The sequence below is a fragment of the Elephas maximus genome, chromosome 2 (assembly GCF_024166365.1).
Source record: "Elephas maximus indicus isolate mEleMax1 chromosome 2, mEleMax1 primary haplotype, whole genome shotgun sequence".
Taxonomy (NCBI): domain Eukaryota; kingdom Metazoa; phylum Chordata; class Mammalia; order Proboscidea; family Elephantidae; genus Elephas; species Elephas maximus.
The window spans coordinates 131,150,001-131,168,200 of record NC_064820.1 but is presented as its reverse complement, the minus strand read 5'-3'; the positions used below and the strand labels follow the sequence as shown (position 1 = coordinate 131,168,200).

General features: G+C 42.6%; 1 protein-coding gene and 1 long non-coding RNA gene across 4 annotated transcripts in view; one reads left to right on the top strand and one right to left on the bottom strand.

Moving 5' to 3' along the window:
• Positions 1 to 7,304: 7,304 nt before the first annotated feature.
• Positions 7,305 to 12,174, bottom strand: LOC126069887 (uncharacterized). Its single transcript, XR_007516094.1, has 3 exons — positions 11,863 to 12,174; positions 11,068 to 11,138; positions 7,305 to 7,511 (listed from the first exon to the last, which is right to left on the bottom strand). It is a non-coding gene; the product is annotated as an uncharacterized LOC126069887 (long non-coding RNA).
• Positions 12,175 to 12,522: 348 nt separating this feature from the next.
• LMNB1 (lamin B1) overlaps positions 12,523 to 18,200 on the top strand; it is a 72,615-nt gene continuing 66,937 nt past the window's right edge. For 2 of the 3 annotated variants that reach the window (XM_049873482.1, XM_049873480.1), the window contains exon 1: positions 13,886 to 14,320. In XM_049873482.1, coding sequence (XP_049729439.1) covers positions 14,310 to 14,320 — 11 coding nt within the window. In that variant the 5' untranslated portion in view covers positions 13,886 to 14,309. Of the gene's footprint in view, positions 13,311 to 13,885; positions 14,321 to 18,200 lie in introns of those variants that run through there. The other variant, XM_049873479.1, reaches the window with a different exon arrangement.

The window sequence follows — 18,200 nt, the reverse complement described above, 5'->3', positions numbered from 1 at the left end:
ATTTATGGGTTGTATGGTAGTTCTATTTCTAACTGTTTAAGATAATGCCAGATAGATTTCCAAAGTGGTTGTATCATTTTACATTCCCACCAGCAGTGTATAAGAGATCCAATCTCTCCGCAGCCTCTCCAACATTTATTATTTTGTGTTTTTTGGATTAATGCCAGCCTCGTTGGAGTGAGATGGAATCTCACCGTAGTTTTAATTTGCATTTCTCTAATGGCTAATGATCGAGAGCATTTTCTCATGTATCTGTTAGCTGCCTGAATATCTTCTTTAGTGAAGTGTGTGTTCATATCCTTTGCCTACTTCTTTTTTTTTATTAACTTTTATTGAGCTTCAAGTGAACGTTTATAAATCAAGTCAGACTGTCACATATAAGTTTATATACACCTTACGCCTTACTCCCACTTGCTCTCCCCCTAATGAGTCAGCCCTTCCAGTCTCTCCTTTCGTGGCAATTTTGCCAGCTTCCAACTCTCTCTATCCTCCCATCCCCTCTCCAGACAGGAGATGCCAACACAGTCTCAAGTGTCCACCTGATATAATTAGCTCACTCTTCATCAGCATCTCTCTCCTACTCACTGTCCAGTCCCTTTCATGTATGATGAGTTGTCTTCAGGAATGGATCCTGTCCTGTGCTAACAGAAGGTTTGGGGACCATGACCGCTGGGATTCCTCTAGTCTCAGCCAGACCATTAAGTATGGTCTTTTTATGAGAATTTGGGGTCTGCATCCCACTGATCTCCTGCTCCCTCAGGGGTTCTCTGTTGTGCTCCCTGTCAGGGCAGTCATCGATTGTGGCCAGGCACCAACTAGTTCTTCTGGTCTCAGGATGATGTAGGTCTCTGGTTCATGTGGCCCTTTCTGTCTCTTGGGCTCTTAGTTATCGTGTGACCTTGGTGTTGTTCACTCTCCTTTGCTCCAGGTGGGTTGAGACCAACTGATGCATCTTAGTTGGCCGCTTGTTAGCATTTAAGATCCCAGACGCCACATTTCAAAGTGGGATGCAGAATGTTTTCATAATAATAGAATTATTTTGCCAATTGACTTAGAAGTCCCCTTAAACCATGGTCCCCACACCCCCGCCCTTGCTCCACTGACCTTTGAAGCATTCAGTTTATCCCGGAAACTTCTTTGCTTTTGGTCCAGTCCAGTTGAGCTGACCTTCCATGTATTGAGTATTGTCCTTCCCTTCACCTAAAGCAGTTCTTAGCTACTAATTAATCAGTAAAAAACCCTCTCCCACCCTCCGTCCCTCCCCCCCTCGTAACCACAAAAGTATGTGTTCTTCTCAGTTCATACTATTTCTCAAGATCTTATAATAGTGGTCTTATACAATATTTGTCCTTTTGCCTCTGATTTCGCTCAGCATAATGCCTTCCAGGTTCCTCCATGTTATGAAATGTTTCACAGATTCGTCACTGTTTTTTATCGATGCGTAGTATTCCATTGTGTGACTATACCACAATTTATTTAAGCATTCATCCGCTGAAGGACACCTTGGTTGCTTCCAGCTTTTTGCTATTGGAAACAGAGCTGCAATACACATGGGTGTGCATATATATGTGGTTGTGTGAACTTTGCCCACTTCTTGATTGGGTTGTTCGTCTTTTTGTGGTTGAGTTTTGACAGAATCATATAGATTTTAGAGAACAGGCGCTGGTCGGAGATGTCATAGCTGAAAATTCTTTCCCAGTCTGTAGGTGGTCTTTTTACTCTTTTGGTGAAGTTTTTAGATGAGCATAGGTGTTTGATTTTTAGGAGCTCCCAGTTATCTGCTTTCTCTTCATCATTTTCGGTAATGTTTTGTATTCTGTTTATGCCTTGTATTAGGGCTCCTAAGGTTGTCCCTATTTTTTCTTCCATGATCTTTATCGTTTTAGTCTTTATGTTTAGGTCTTTGATCCACTTGGAGTTAGTTTTTGTGCATGGTGTGAGGTATGGGTCCTGTTTCATTTTTTTGCAAATGGATATCCAGTTATGACAGCACCATTTGTTAAAAAGACTATCTTTTCTCCAATTAACTGACACTGGGCCTTTGTCAAATATCAGCTGCTCATATGTGGGTGGATTTATATCTGGGTTCTCAATTCTGTTCCACTGGTCTATGTGTCTGTTCTTGTACCAGTACCAGGCTGTTTTGACTACTGTGGCTGTATAATAGGTTCTGAAATCAGGTAGAGTTAGGCCTCCCACTTTCTTCTTCTTTTTCAGTAATGCTTTGCTTATCCGAGGCTTCTTTCCCTTCCATATGAAGTTGGTGATTTGTTTGTCTATCACCTTAAAAAATGACATTGGAATTTGGATCGGAAGTGCATTGTATGTATAGATGGCTTTGGTAGAATAGACATTTTTACTATGTTAAGTCTTCCTATCCATGAGCAAGGTATGTTTTACCACTTAAGTACATCTTTTTTAATTTCTTGAAGTAGTGCTTTGTAGTTTTCTTTGTATAGGTCTTTTACATGTTTGGTAAGATTTATTACTAAGTATTTTATCTTCTTGGGGGCTACTGTGAATGGTATTGATTTGGTTATTTCCTCTTCGATGTTCTTTTTGTTGATGTAGAGGAATCCAAGTGATTTTTGTATGTTTATCTTATAACCTGAGACTCTGCCAAACTCTTCTATTAGTTTCAGTAGTTTTCTGGAGGATTCCTTAGGGTTTTCTGTGTATAAGATCACGTCATCTGCAAATAGAGATAATTTTACTTCCTCCTTGCCAATCCGGATGCCCTTTATTTCTTTGTCTAGCCTAATTGCTCTGGCTAGGACTTCTAGCACAATGTTGAATAAGAGCGGTGATAAAGGGCATCCTTGTCTGGGTCCCGTTCTCAAGGGAAATGCTTTCAGGCTCTCTCCATTTAGAGTGATGTTGGCTGTTGGCTTTGTATAGATGCCCTTTATTATGTTGAGGAATTTTCCTTCAATTCCTATTTTGGTGAGAGTTTTTATCATAAAAGGGTGTTGGACTTTGTCAAATGCCTTTTCTGCATCAATTGATAAGATCATGTGGTTTTTGTCTTTTGTTTTATTTATATGGTGGATTACATTAATGGTTTTTCTAATATTAAACCAGCCTTGCATACCTGGTATAAATCCCACTTGGTTGTGGTGAATTATTTTTTTGATATCTTGTTGAATTCTATTGGCTAGAATTTTGCTGAGGATTTTTGCATCTATGTTCATGAGGGATATAGGTGTGTAATTTTCTTTTTTTGTGATGTCTTTACTTGGTTTTGGTATCAGTGAGATGGTGGCTTCATAGAATGAGTTAGGTAGTATTCCGTAGTTTTCTATGCTTTGAAATACCTTTAGTAGTAGTGGTGTTAACTCTTCTCTGAAAGTTTGGTAGAACTCTGCAGTATAGCCATCCAGGCCAGGGTTTTTTTTTGTTGGGAGTTTTTTGATTACCGTTTCAATCTCTTTTTTTGTTATGGGTCTATTTAGTTGTTCTACTTCTGATTGTGTTAGTTTAAGTAGGTAGTGTTTTTCCAGGAATTCATCCATTTCTTCTAGGTTTGCAAATTCGTTAGAGTACAATTTTTCGTAATAATCTGATATGATTCTTTTGATTTCAGTTGGGTCTGTTGTGATGTGGCCCATCTCGTTTCTTATTTGGGTTATTTGTTTCCTTTCCTGTATTTCTTTAGTCAGTCTAGCCAATGGTTTATCAATTTTGTTAATTTTTTCAAAGAACCAGCTTTTGGCTTTGTTAATTCTTTCAATTGTTTTTCTGTTCTCTAATTGATTTAGTTCAGCTCTAATTTTTATTATTTGTTTTCTTCTGGTGCCTGATGGATTCTTTTGTTGCTCACTTTGTATTTGTTCAAGTTGTAGGGACAGTTCTCTGATTTTGGCTCTTTCTTCTTTTTGTATATGTGCATTTATCAACATAAATTGGCCTCTGAGCACTGCTTTTGCTGTGTCCCAGAGGTTTTGATAGGAAGTATTTTCATTCTCGTTGCATTCTATGAATGTCCTTATTCCCTCCTTGATGTCTTCTATAACCCAGTCTTTTTTCAGGAGGGTATTGTTCAGTTTCCAAGTATTTGATTTTTTTTCCCTAATTTTTCTGTTATTGATTTCCACTTTTATGGCCTTGTGGTCTGAGAAGATGCTTTGTAATATTTTGTTGTTTTGGATTCTGCAAAGGTTTGTTTTATGACCTAATATGTCGTCTATTCTAGAGAATGTTCCATGTGCGTTAGAAAAAAAAGTATACTTTGCAGCAGTTGGGTGGAGAGTTCTGTATAAGTCAATGAGGTCAAGTTGGTTGATTGTTGTAATTAGGTCTTCCGTGTCTCTATTGAGCTTCTTACTGGATGTCCTGTCCTCCTCCGAAAGTGGTGTGTTGAAGTCTCCTACTATAATTGTGGAGGTGTCTATCTCACTTTTCAGTTCTGTTAAAATTTGATTTATGTATCTTGCAGCCCTGTCATTGGGTGCATAAATATTTAACATGGTTATATCTTCCTGGTCAATTGTTCCTTTTATTATTATGTAGTGTCCTTCTTTATCCTTTGTGGTGGATTTAAGTTTAAAGTCTATTTTGTCAGAAATTAATATTGCTACTTCTCTTCTTTTTTGCTTATTGTTTGCTTGATATATTTGTTTCCATCCTTTGAGTTTTAGTTTGTTTGTGTCTCTAAGTCTAAGGTGTGTCGCTTGTAGGCAGCATATAGACGGATCGTGTTTCTTTATCCAGTCTGAGACTCTCTGTCTCTTTATTGGTGCATTTAGTCCATTTACATTCAGGGTAATTATAGATAAATAAGTCTTTAGTGTTGTCATTTTGATGCCTTTTTATGTGTGTTGTTGGCAATTTCATTTTTCCACATACTTTTTTGTGCTGAGACGTTTTTCTTTGTAAATTGTGTGTTCCTCATTTTCGTAGTATTTGACTTTATGTTTGCTGAGTCGTTACATTTTTCTTGGTTTTTATTTTGAGTTATGGAGTTGTTATACCTCTTTGTGGTTACCTTAATATTTACCCTTATTTTTCTAAGTAAAAACCTAACTTGTATTGTCCTATATCGCCTTGTATCCCTCTCCATATGGCAGTTCTATTGTCCTATATCGCCTTGTATCCCTCTCCATATGGCAGGTCTATGCCACCTGTATTTAGTCCCTCTTTTTGATTATTGTGATCTTTTAAATATTGACTTCAATGATTCCCTGTTTTGAGCATTTTTTCATTAATCTTAATTTGTTTTTGTGATTCCCCTATTTGAGTTGTTATCAGGATGTTCTGTTCTGTGACCTTGTGTTGTGCTGGTATCTGATATTATTGGTTTTCTGACCAAATAATTTCCTTTAGAATTTCTTGTAGCTTTGGTTTGGGTTTTGCAAATTCTCTAAGCTTGTGTTTATCTGTAAATATCTTAATTTCGCCTTCATATTTCAGAGAGAATTTTGCTGGATATATGATCCTTGGCTGGCAGTTTTTCTCCTTCAGTGTTCTGTATATGTCATCGCATTGCCTTCTTGCCTACATGGTTTCTGCTGAGTAGTCTGAACTTATTCTTATTGATTTGCCCTTGAAGGAAACCTTTCTTTTCTCCCTGGCTGCTTTTAAAATTTTCTCTTTATCTTTGGTTGTGGCAAGTTTGATGATAATATGTCTTGGTGTTTTTCTTTTTGGATCAATCTTAAATGGGGTTCGATGAGCGTCTTGGATAGATATCCTTTCGTCTTTCATGATGTCAGGGAAGTTTTCTGTCAGGAGATCTTCAACTATTTTCTCTGTGTTTTCTGTCCTCCCTTCCTGTTCTGGGACTCCAATCACACGCAAGTTATCCTTCTTCATAGAGTCCCACATGATTCTTAGGGTTTCTTCATTTTTTTAAATTCTTTTATCTGATTTTTTTTCAGCTATGTTGGTGTTAATTCCCTGGTCCTCCAGGTGTCCCAGTCTGCATTCTAATTGCTCGAGTCTGCTCCTCTGACTTTCTATTGCGTTGTCTAATTCTGTAATTTTATTGTTAATCTTTGGGATTTCTGCATGCTCTCTATGGATTCTTGCAACTTATTAATTTTTCCACTATGTTCTTGAATAATCTTTTTGAGTTCTTCAACTGTTTTATCAGTGTGTTCCTTGGCTTTTTCTGAAGTTTGCCTTATTTCATTTCTGAGGTCATCCCTGATGTCTTGAAGCATTCTGTAAATTAGTTTTTTATATTCTGTATCTGATGATTCCAGGATTGTATCTTCATTTGGGAAAGATTTTGATTCTTTTGTTTGGGGGGTTGTAGAAGCTGTCATGGCCTGCTTCTTTATGCGGTTTGATATCGACTGCTGTCTCCGAGCCATTACTAAGATATAGTAGTGATTTGTTCTATATTTGCTCACTGAATCTTATCTTGTTTTGTTTTCTTTCAATATACGTGGATGGGCCACTAGATTGTGCTGTCTTGTTTGTTGTAGCCTTTGACTTACTTATGACCTATTACCAGCTGGTTTGGGCTGTGGCCAGATATATATGCCTGAGTCTATTCACTATTCTTGGGTAGAATCTGATTTTGGGTCATCAAGTGTGTGCTGCACCCTATCACCTATCCACCTCAAGAAGTAGTGGTGATAGTTGTGTGCACCAGATTCTATTAGCAGCTGCGGTTCACACTCCGGGGGGGGTAGGATGCTGAGAGGCTTCCCCCAAGTGTCAGTGAGGTAGGTGTGTCTCTATTCCTATAGCACCTTGGTGGGAGGGCTCTGCAGCTGTACCTTAGGCCCCCAGTGCAAGTACCTCTACTGATTGGTAGGTGTCACCCTCCTTAGACCCCTAAGGCAAGAGACTAGGTGGTCTGGGGGGAGCTTCAGCCCTCAGTTCCCTGTTGTGGGTCAGTTAGGGCTCTGTTGAATAAGCAGAGATATCAGACCTGGGAAACTTGTTTTTCCAGTAAATCCGCTAAAAAAAAAAAACGCTGCCATCTTTTTGAGGCTGCAACTGCCATGGTTCTAGAGAAGGCTGCTCTTGGATTCCGCTCTGCTGCACCAAGGTGGAGAGAACACGGGGCAATTCTGTGTGGCACAAACCATCTCTACTCTCGGATCTAACCTCTACCCCCAACTTAGCCAGGGGTGGAACACGGAACCATGGCCCTTCAGTGCATCTGGCTTCAAACTCTCCTTCCTTCCCCAGCTAGGAGGGTTTGATTGAGCTTAGGAGTGGTAGCGTTGGGAAGATGGGGTGGAAGGAACTGTTTCAGCCAGACAGGCTTTCTTTTCATGTATCTGCCCCACAGCTATTTGTCTTTGTTATCTAGCGCTGCTGTAAAAGAAATACCATGAATGGATGCCTTTAAAAACAGAAGTTTATTCTCTCACAGTTTAGGAGGCTAGAAGTCTGAATTCAGGTTGCCAGCTCCTGGGGAAGGCTTTCTCTCTCTGTCAGTTGTGGGGAAAGGTCCTTGCCATCAATCTTCCCCTGGTCTAGGAGCTTCTCAGTTCAGGGACCCTCGGTTCAAAGGCCGTGCTCTGCCCCTGATGCTTCTTGCTGGGAATGATGGCCTAGACAAATTAATATACATTTTGGGGGGACACAATCCAACCCATAACACTATTGAATGCAGAAGCTAAGAATGTGCCCGGTAAGAATGGCACCCCAAAGTTGTGGTAATGAGGAAGAAGAAAGAATTCACTGATACCCTGGTTGGAAATTCTTTTATTCCACCACATCAGATATCCAAATATTGTATTTTCCTTTTCCTCCACTTTCCTGTACTCAGCTGCCCTTACCTTTTTAGGTCAACTCAAAAGACCAAGTCTTACGGGGGAATTTCAACCAAAATGAAAGAGGAGTGGTGGTGGTGAAGATATTTTAGGTGAGAAAATTCTTGCTTATGTAATCAAAGAATTAAATTAATAATAAATTAGAGTTATTGGGTAGGAAGAACTTTGAGCTAGATCAGTGCCAATCAGACTAGAATAGCTGAATTATCTATCAGCCTTGACACCAGTCTTTATTATTTTTAACCACTCAAAAGGCAAAAATGCCACATATAGGGTGAGGAGGCATACCAGTGTAAGATAAAAAACTATTAAAAACCAGATACACAAAACTATCTTAAGAAATGCTTTTAAAAATAATTAAAAAAAAAGTATTGCAGTGTTAATATATTTTGGCATAAAATAAGACTAAAATGGAAGAGTTCAAATTTGCTTTCTCTTTTTGACTGAGCCATAGGCTATCAGTGAGGTGGAATCACTGAGTTAAAAAGAAAGAACTCCACCAATTCCACTATTGTCAAATGTTCAGATCTTAACAAGCAAACATATTTGAAAATTTGAGCAGTATATAAACTTTTAGGTTGCTGTGCTATAAGAACAATCCTATTAAAGATGATAGGTATATCTTTAAATTGCCCTAAGTCTTTAAATTGCCTTAGCTCTTTTTAAAACACAAAAATCAAAATCAGAGTATGTCAAATAGAAACAATGTGGCCCAGTAGAGGACCATGTAATTAATTTATTTCCTCATTCATCCACTCAGCAAACATATATTGAACAGGTACCACTTAGCAATTTTTTTTTTTTTCATTTTGTATGGCAGCCTTAGCTAGTCCATTTGTTTGCACTGAATGCTCAGCTATCTGCCAGCTGTCACTCCTTTCCCCTGGCACAAAGCCGGGTTACTGCTAGCTCTCAGTCTCTTTTCCTCCTTTTCCTGCCTCCCCACCTCCACCCTAGGCTGGGCCCCTTCTGCACAGAGTTCTTGGATATCCTGTATTTTTCTGCCCTAGAGTCTTTCCCAGTTTCTTCCCTGCACTCCCCCAAAGTATCCCTGGTGAACTTCCTTGGACCTGACCTGAGAAGCTTAAGTCTGTTGTTTTTTTGGCTTCTTTCCTGTCAATCCTGGTCCCTGAGGCTAACTCCTATTGCCACCCCTTTTTTTTTATTATTGTCTTTGATAAGTTCCCCCCCGCCCCCGCTATGGTGTTCTATATATGAACTTCCAAAGTTATTCCATTCCCAGACAGGATCTCTTGGATTTTTACATGCCTAAATTAGACCCTCAATAAGATGGACTGGCACAGTGGCTGCTACAATGGGCTCAAACATAGCAACACTTGTGAGGATGGTACAGGACGGGACATTTTGTTCTATTACATATAGGGTTGCTATGAGTTGGAACCGACTAGACATCACCTAACGACAACAATAACAACAGATTAGACTACACCCACCATATCCCTTGGGGATTTGTCGGCTTTTAGGAGAGCATCATCTCTTTGTGTTCTACTCCCTGCCCCAACCCCAGTAGCTTTCTCCCCTTTCTCTGGTTCAGTTTCCTGAACCACTCCTTTCTTGACAGCTTACTCGAATATGTGCTCAAATGAAAATTGACCTTAATTTGTATTGACCAAATGACACACAGAAAGTAGGGCAAATATCAAATAAGCACTCAATAAGTAGTGAGGTAGCTGTGTATCATAGGAGTATGAAAGACAGAAATGATGGCAGGGTACGTTGAGGCTTGGTGGGGGATATATATGGCCTAACCAATAACCAGAACATGTGCCCTGACTAGTAAGAGGATTTGTAGGAAAAACAAGGCTGAATGGTTAAAATTATAATTGGCCTAGTAAATTCAGGAAGTTTTGCCACCAAACTTATATAGTTACTTCTCTTCTAATTCATGGCGGAAAACTTCAGAGGTGATGGGATTTCAGGAATTATTTGAATGAAAAGTGCTGGACAAACTTAATACGAAAAAGCAACAAAGACACAGGGCCACCAGGTAAAGAGTTAATCAAAAACCAAACCCATTGCCATGGAGTAACCCTGTAGGACAGAGTAGATCTGCCCCATAGGGATTCCAAGGAGTGGACTTAAAGTGCCTACTTTTTGGTTAGCAGCTGTAGCTCTTAACCACTGTACCACCAGGGCTCCAAGTAAAGAGTTAGGCATGGGAAAAGTCCAGAGAATAAAAGAAGTACATTTAGTAAAGTATCTGACCAAAATTTTGTACACTGTCTAATTCTAAGGCTAAGGGATTTTCCATTCTTTTTGGGTTTTTTTAATTTTTATTTTTTATGATTGTAGACGGAAACCCTGGTGGCGTAGTGGTTAAGTGCTATGGCTGCTAACCAAGAGGTGGGCAGTTCAAATCCTCCAGGCACTCCTTGGAAACTCTATGGGGTAGTTCTACCCTGTCCGATGGGGTCGCTATGAGTCGGAATCGACTCGACGGCAGGGGTTTTTTTTTTTTTTGGATTACGATTATAGACATGGGATTACTCTTAGTAAGAGTTACTACTCAAATATTGCTGGTATTTGAATATGGGTGGCATAGCTTCCAGCATCACAGCAATGTGCACGCCCCCACAGTATGACAAACTGACAGACACGTGGGGGAGTCTCCACATATTAACACATTACACTTATTATTTTATTTAATCCTTACAAAAAACCTTTGCAAGGTAAGAATCATTCCCATTTTTGTATGAGGAAACCAAGGAATCTCCCCAAAGTTATACAGCTGTCAACAGCAAATCCTTAAGTGTCTGACTCCAACGTATTTGTTGTTTCAGATATCAGGTATAACAGAATATGATGTGAGTGGTGGTGCAGTGGTTAAGAGTTGGGCCGTTCAAATCCACCAGCAGCTCCTTGGAAACCCTATGGGACAGTTCTGCTCTGTCCTAGAAGATCACTGTGAGTTGGAATCGACAGGATGGCAATGCGTTTGGTTTTTAACGGGTTATCCTAAAACAAATTGAGATTTAGGGACTCTATCAAAAGAAACTTCATGGGATTTAGAGCAGTAGAGATCATGGCTTAACTCACTTCACACATAGTCTTAAAACTTCAAAAATAAACAGAAAATAATTTTAAAGGACAATATCCAAGTGTTTTTTAAAAGTCTGAGGTAAAAGGGAGTAAGGAATAAAAACCATACCTTCAATTTAATAGAAGGGCTTCTGTGGGATGAGAGCAGATTTACATTAGATGTTGATTCCACCAGCCTCACCCAACACGCACCTTCTAGACCTCATTTCTTTATCATTTGGATTTTTAAGATCCCTTTACATTATTAAAACCATCTGAATATTTAAGTACTTACAAATTCCTCGATGACAACTTAAAATGGAAGCTTTGTCAACTCATTCTAGAGGAGCGCAAGCAAGGAGGTACCTTAGATAACAGGATAGGAAATAGAACAATAAGTACAATTATTCACAAAGTGCCAGAAATTCCCCGAGGCTGAATATCCAGCCCAGTGGCCTTCACTGCTTCTTATGTGCACGTCATGATTAATAAAGAACATCCTGGCCTCTATTTCTGCCATTATTAATGTAACTGACATGTAATTACAAACGTCTTCCTAACAGGTTGTGAGGTGGCGATCTGGGTTATAGTTAAGGGCCAAATCGCCTGGGTTCAAATGTGTCCTGTCGCCCGCTGGGCAGCTTTAAATAATTTGTAACCTTTCTTCATCTGTAAAGTGGAAATCAAGTTCCGTCACCACAGCGCTGTAAGGACGAACAGTCCACGAAAAGCACCGAGCACAGAACAAGACACAAAGTACCCAGTAAACGTTAGCCTAAAAAGTTAAACTTTTCAAAGGGATTCACTGAACAGAACGACTTGTCAGTTACAACTTGGACAAGACTTTTTTTGAAACAAAAAGTCATTTCAAGTTTTCACAAGTTCATGTTTTTATGCATCTAATTTTCATGAAGTATGACAATTAGCAGCTTGCGCTTCTATTTACTGTCGTATGTTAATGCTATCATCTGTGAGCTGTCGATTTTACAAACCCCCTAAATTGTAAGAAACTGACAGATCAGGGAACACCAATCAGCACTGGTAACCGATAATTTAAAATCAGCGTTTCTAGATTCTCTTTTGTATTTACCTGTCGGTTTCAAGACACACGTATTTCAATTTCAAGGGCAGGGATGTTTAGTACACGTTCTTCCATACAAGAGAAAAATAAAGATTTGCACTTGGAACCCTTCGAACCTCCGACGCAAGCGCCATTACGTAACTCGGCAGGCGCCCGGCCTCGGGGCTTTTTCCGAGCCTTCTCCTCCGGGCAGGAGGTAAGGTTACAGCACCCGAGGCAGTCGCGGCCTGTGTGGTTGCTAGGGACGTTTACATTTGAATTTCCCTGAACAGCCGAGTGTAGGCGGCGGTGCGGACCCGCCCCGGAAACCTCCGGGCCCTTCCCGCCACTCGCCGACTCGGCCCCTCTACGAAACCCCACCGGGCGGCGGGAAGGCCGGACGGGCGCTGGGCGGAGAGCCGCGGGGGGCGGTCCCCGGCGCCCCTCCCCACTGCCCTCAGTCTCGCCCGGGCCACGCCCAGCCCAGCGCGCCAAGCCGACGGTTGCGGTAGGGCCCGATTTTGAATTTAGAAGCCCGGCCCTCAAGCCTCAAGAGCCCGCTGCGGGGCTCCCATTGGCCAGTGGCGGTCACGTGGGAGTGCCAGCGCGCGCCGGCCATGTTGGGGAGTGCGGCGCCACGGCCCACGCCACCTCCGCCCCCCGCGGCGCGCCTCCAGCCCGCCCCTCGCGGCCCTCCTCCCCCGCCTGCCGCTCGGCGCAGCCGGAGAGGAAACAAAGTGCTGCGGGCGGGAGAATCGGCGGCGGCGGCGGCGGCGCGAGGACCCTGCTCGGCCCTCTCGGTCACCCTCGCTTCGCGTCTTCCCGTGCGTGTGTGTTCGTATGTGTATGTGTGTGTGTTTTCCTCCAAAGGGTATTTTATGATTGATTGATTGATAGTCCTCCCCCTTTGCTCTGCATCCCGGCCCTTGCCACCCCAGGTGCTTCTCCCTTTCTTCCCCACGCCGGACTCAGTGCGCGAGTGCGGGCCGCCGGTTCGCGCCTTCCCGGCTTCGCTCCCTGCAAACGCCCTCCGTACCCCCACATCGTTCCTGTGCTGCCCGCGGCTCCCAGCTCCGCTCTCCCCGCCAGCCCCCTCCGCCGATCGCCCCGCCGCCCGCCATGGCGACAGCGACCCCCATGCCGCCGCGGACCGGCGGCCGCGCCAGCGCCCCCGCTACGCCACTGAGCCCCACGCGGCTGTCGCGGCTGCAGGAGAAGGAGGAGCTGCGCGAGCTCAATGATCGGCTGGCCGTGTACATTGACAAGGTGCGCAGCCTGGAGACGGAGAACAGCGCGCTGCAGCTGCAGGTGACCGAGCGTGAGGAGGTGCGCGGCCGCGAGCTCACCGGCCTCAAGGCGCTCTACGAGACGGAGCTGGCTGACGCCCGACGCGCGCTCGACGACACGGCCCGCGAGCGCGCCAAGCTGCAAATCGAACTGGGCAAGTTCAAGGCCGAACACGACCAGCTGCTCCTGAAGTGAGTGCTCGCCGGGAGGCTGCGTTTGCGCGCGCGAGGAGGATCCGGCAGCGCCGCCAGCGGCTTATGAGTAGGGAGGGAGGGCGGGCGAGGGGCAAGTGCTCCCCGGCTTCGGATGGGGCAGGGTCTCCGCCGCCGGGAGGGAGAAAGAATGTAGTGTTTCATGCCGGGGTCGGGGGTGGGGGGCCAGGACGCGGAGGAGGCTCGGGTTGTAGCGATGCTCAGGCTAGGATGTGCATTTCTCAGTCCTGGATACCTGACAGTGCGTGCCAACTGCGGCGGAGAAACAGCACCCGGCCGCGGGACCCAGGTGCCGGGAGGTGGTGGCCGGGCGCGCGCACGAGTGCGCGCCCCTATTTCCGGCCAGCGCCAGACAAAGCGGCTGGTGGGTTTGCGGTGCGGGGACTGCCGGACGACTGGGAGGTCTGGCAGCCCGCCTGAAGAATGAATGAGCTTTGTGCGGGCGGAGGGAGGAAGGGGAGGGACCCGCCTGGAGCGTCCTTGTCTCCTGGGGGTGGGTCTTGCTTTGGCGCGCTCAGTCTCGGCCCTGTGACATTTTGTGATCGTTCTACGCCTGCTTGGGCGTAGACGGAGGGGCGGAGTCTGAACAGACTGCCTCTTCCGTGCCTCAGCTAAGTTGGGTTTTCAGACTCGTTGGCTTTTCTCAGGGGAACGATCGTCTTTCCTTCTGCGGGGACGGGCGCGGGCCCTGGTGTTCCTCTCTGCACTGGCCTCCCCGAACTGGATTTGTGTGTGTCATGGCCACCGTCACCGGAGCCGCGGACTGCTCTTCACCCCGCCAGCAGCCTCCTCTCTTTCCCCACCTTTTGCCACCCACTCTCCCCTACCCCCAGTAATATAATCAGTCTTTCGGGTAAATGAAAGACCATGCTCAATCACCGCGTCTGTTGTCATGCTGCCAGGGTAGGTGAAAGGGCGCTTCGCAAATGTTGAGTGCTGCGGCCATGAGAGAGCCTGAGGGGTCTGAGCTTTCAGACCATGGCACAAAGGTAAACTTGTAATCCTTTTCAGATCCTGCTTTGGCCCTCCCGTCAGCAAAATGGCATACTTGTCATCAACAAGCATGAGTGTTGATGTCGTGCTTTAGGGGTTTGCTGAATTTGGTTTCAGAATTCAGGGTTTCTATTCCCACGGCGGCTGGTGACCCGGTGGTTGGTACAAATGATTGAGCACTGGCAACTAACTGAAAGGTTGGCGATTGAAACCCATCCAGAGATGCCTCGGAAGTAAGGCCTGGTAGTCTGCATCTAAAAGGTTAAAGCCTTGAAAACCCTGTGGAGTGCAGTTCCACTCTGCACACTTGGGCTATGAGTTGGAATCTGCTTGAGGGCAACCGACAGCATCTCCACTCCTAGTTGAAATTTCAGGAGGCACCTAACTCTGACTTCGGTTCTGTGTTTTCCCCGGATACCTTTCTGTCTGTATCTGTGTGAATACCTCACTGTGTCTGTGTGAATATACCAGTCTCAGTTTCTGTGTGATTTGGGGTGTGTGTGTATTTCTGTTTCTCTCTTCTTATTAAATATTTCTTGAAGTTCATAAAAAGCATGTGCCAGAAAAACCAACCCACTGCTGTCAAGTTGATTCCGACTCATAGCGACTTTACCGGACAGAGTAGAACTGCCCTATAGGGTTTTCAAGGGCGTAAATCTTTACAGAAGCAGACTGCCACATCATTCTTACACACAGCAGCTGGTGGGTTCGAATCGCTGACCTTTCTGTTAAGTAACCAGTGTACCCCTAGGGTTCCTAAAAGTATGCACACGTGGTAAAAATGAAGTGGTAGACACTGACTTACAATGAAAACTGAGAGCAGCCTCCTGCACCTTTTCAGGAGACACTCACTTTTAGCCTTTATTTTTTTTAATTTAATTTATTTGGATATTTAGTTCCATAACTCAAAATAATAAGGTGTGCTTTCTGTTTCTTTGATTTAAAAATTTATGGCGTCATTTTTTTTGAAATGAAGGGTTAGTTTGTTCACACTGCTGTCTTCAGCCTGTTCCAAATTTTTTGTTTCTGAATTTCCTCAAATCTTAGATGCTACTATTTGTATGACTCACCATTATTGTGTGTACCACTAAGAAGGAGAAAAAAAAACAATCCTGGGGCCGATTATGTATAGGACCCCTTCTGTTGGACCTATCCTGATATCAGAGACGTTAAAATGTGATCAGACTATGTATCTAGTATGTGTCAGTCACTGCTGTGGGTGTGGAAGATACAGAAATTAAATTACCCATCTCATGAAGCTGATAGTACAGTGAAGGAGATATCCAGCAAGCAAATAAATATATTTCATCTAATCTGAAGCATTTTGATGCTGGTGCTTTTACAGTCTTTTAAGAAAGTATCCACCAAAGGTTTTTCAGCAGTTGTAAAATGCCGTGGATTCTAAGGTGTGAGCTGGTTTCAACGGGGTTAAAAAGTGAGAAGAATGTATACTAGAATCAATGAAATGATATATGTGATACAATGTTTGGTAATAACGTGCTAGAGGAATAAAAATAAAGCAGGGTGAGGGATAGCGTGGCTTTTCTGAAGGGCTGACAATTGAGAATACTATTCCCTGAGCTGTCAAGTGATATGCTGGGATTATTTTTTTCTTAGGTCTTATGAGTGGGGTGTGCTTCTGGCCAATTTGTTGGAGTATGTACATTCCTGTTGTCAGTGTTAGATGTATTCCCTTTTGTAACATGACATCAATTGGTCAAAACATGCTCCTTTTTAGTTTGCTTCATATTTGGGCCTTGACTTTTCTTATACAATTTTAATTTTGTTTCTAAATAGCCTTTCATTTTTCTTGTCTAAGGAATAATTTGCCTTTAGCATATTTTTCCAGCCTCGTTATCATAATGTCCATTATACAGGTCCACCTTCTTTCTTCTCTGGAGCTTTCTGCTCTTCAGGCCTGCCGAGTTAGACCCATAGTTTCTTCTGGATCACGTGTTTTCCTTTTACTTGGTTTCTTCCCTCATTTTGTTGGAGAACATTCTTAAGTAACTTATTCAGAAAGGATAGCAGGAAGTAATCTTTGTGAATCCTAGTTTGTCTGAAAATAACTTTGTTTTGTCTCATACGTGCTTAGTAGTTGGCTTAGGTACAGAATGCCAGTTTAACAAACATTTTTCTTCAGAATTTGGAAAGTTCTGTATTGCTCCGTTGTCGTCTAGCATCCAGTGTTGTCTGATGCCAGTTAGAGATATTTTCTTTTGTTGGTAATTGTTTCTGTTTTTCCTCCCTGGAAGCTTTTGGGAGTTTTCTTTTTCCTGGTATTTGAAATTGCATGATGATAGGTCTAGGTGTGGCTATTCTGTTATGCATCCTGGCTGTTAAAAGAGAACCCTTTCAGTTGAAGGCATGATCTTTATTTAGCTATGGGAAACTTTATTTCATTTCAAAAAAAATAGTTTTCTATACTCTATTTTCTCTGTTCTCTCTTGTTAGTTGGATCTTTACCTTTTTTTCCTCTTTTTTTCTCTCATTTTTTTTGGTTGTTGTTGTTCTGGGAAATTACCTTGACTCTTTTCAAGTGTTACAGTTTCATTTTTAAAGCAGAAATCATACTTTCAACTCTCAAGAAATCTTTTTTCACAGATATTTCTTTTTTATTAAGTTGTTTTTATTTTAAGGATGCAATATCTTCTTTAATCTGTCTGAATATCTTCAGAGTTAGATTTAGATATTTAGAGTTTTCTTTGCAAAATTTTCTGCCATTACTTTTACTTGGATTGTCTCTTTTTCTGCTCTGGTCACTTGTTCTTTTTTGTTTGACTTTTTTATTGCTGCTAATTTTTGTCACGTATAGTGACCCTTGATTGTCTGCATTTATGAATGGAGGACTAGATGATGGTTAAGTATTGCTGTTACTGTTTAGGTAGCCCCTCTCACTTCTCTTCTGAATGGGAGAACAAATTGGGAGCTCTTTGCGTGAGTGAGGTGTACTATCAGCCAATTTGTTGGAGTCTGCAGTTAGGCTAAGTGATGCTGAGGAGGGCCAGGTGCAAAGTTGTTTTATCAGTTAATCCTTCCACTTTTAAGTCTGTCCACTTTCCCCCAGCACACCGCCCTCCTGTGTACGTGTTCTGTGAGATGAACTTTTATCTATATTTCATCTTCTAGAAGTTTGTTCAGTTGTCTGCTAATAATTCCTTGTTCACTTTGGTTCTGTTTTTTTTCCACCCCCTCCCCCCCGCCCAGTTGCATACTTTACTGTCTTTTAATAAAGGTCTGGTGGGGAGGCTATTGCCTATGAGCGGTAAGCCATTATTCTGGAAATTAATTATTTTTGAGCAATAATTGAAGTATAATTTGGAAAATAAAAAGGAATACATGCTTTATTGTCTGGGCCCATTTAGCTCTTATTTTGATTAGGAATTAAATAGGGAAAATTAGTTTTAAACAAACAAAAGCCCATTGCTAGGAGTTAGAATTGACTCAACAGCAATGGGTTTTTGGTTGGTTGTTTAGAACTAATTTTCTCTAATTTCTAATTTGGAGCTGGAGTGTTTATAATTAGTATATCATCTAGGTGTATTTGGGTTTGGAAAACAGTGTTGAGAGAATTATAGATGCTATAATTACTTGGTCACTTTTATTCCTCAAAGATAGAAAAATCCATGGAGACATTTGGCCCTGCTGGAGAGAATTTGGCAGTAGCTTTCATGCAGGTGGTCCCTGGATCACAAAAACAAACAGAAAAACTCATGTCTTAGATACAGTTACTCTGATTCAGCTTAAGCCTAATTATATTTCATTCCAAGCTTTTTTTCTGGGGTGGGGGGCGGGGAGACAATTTCCAGGAATGACGATGAATGTTATCAGTAAACACTTAAAGCATTGTAAAGTTGAGGTGATAAAGAAAACTAA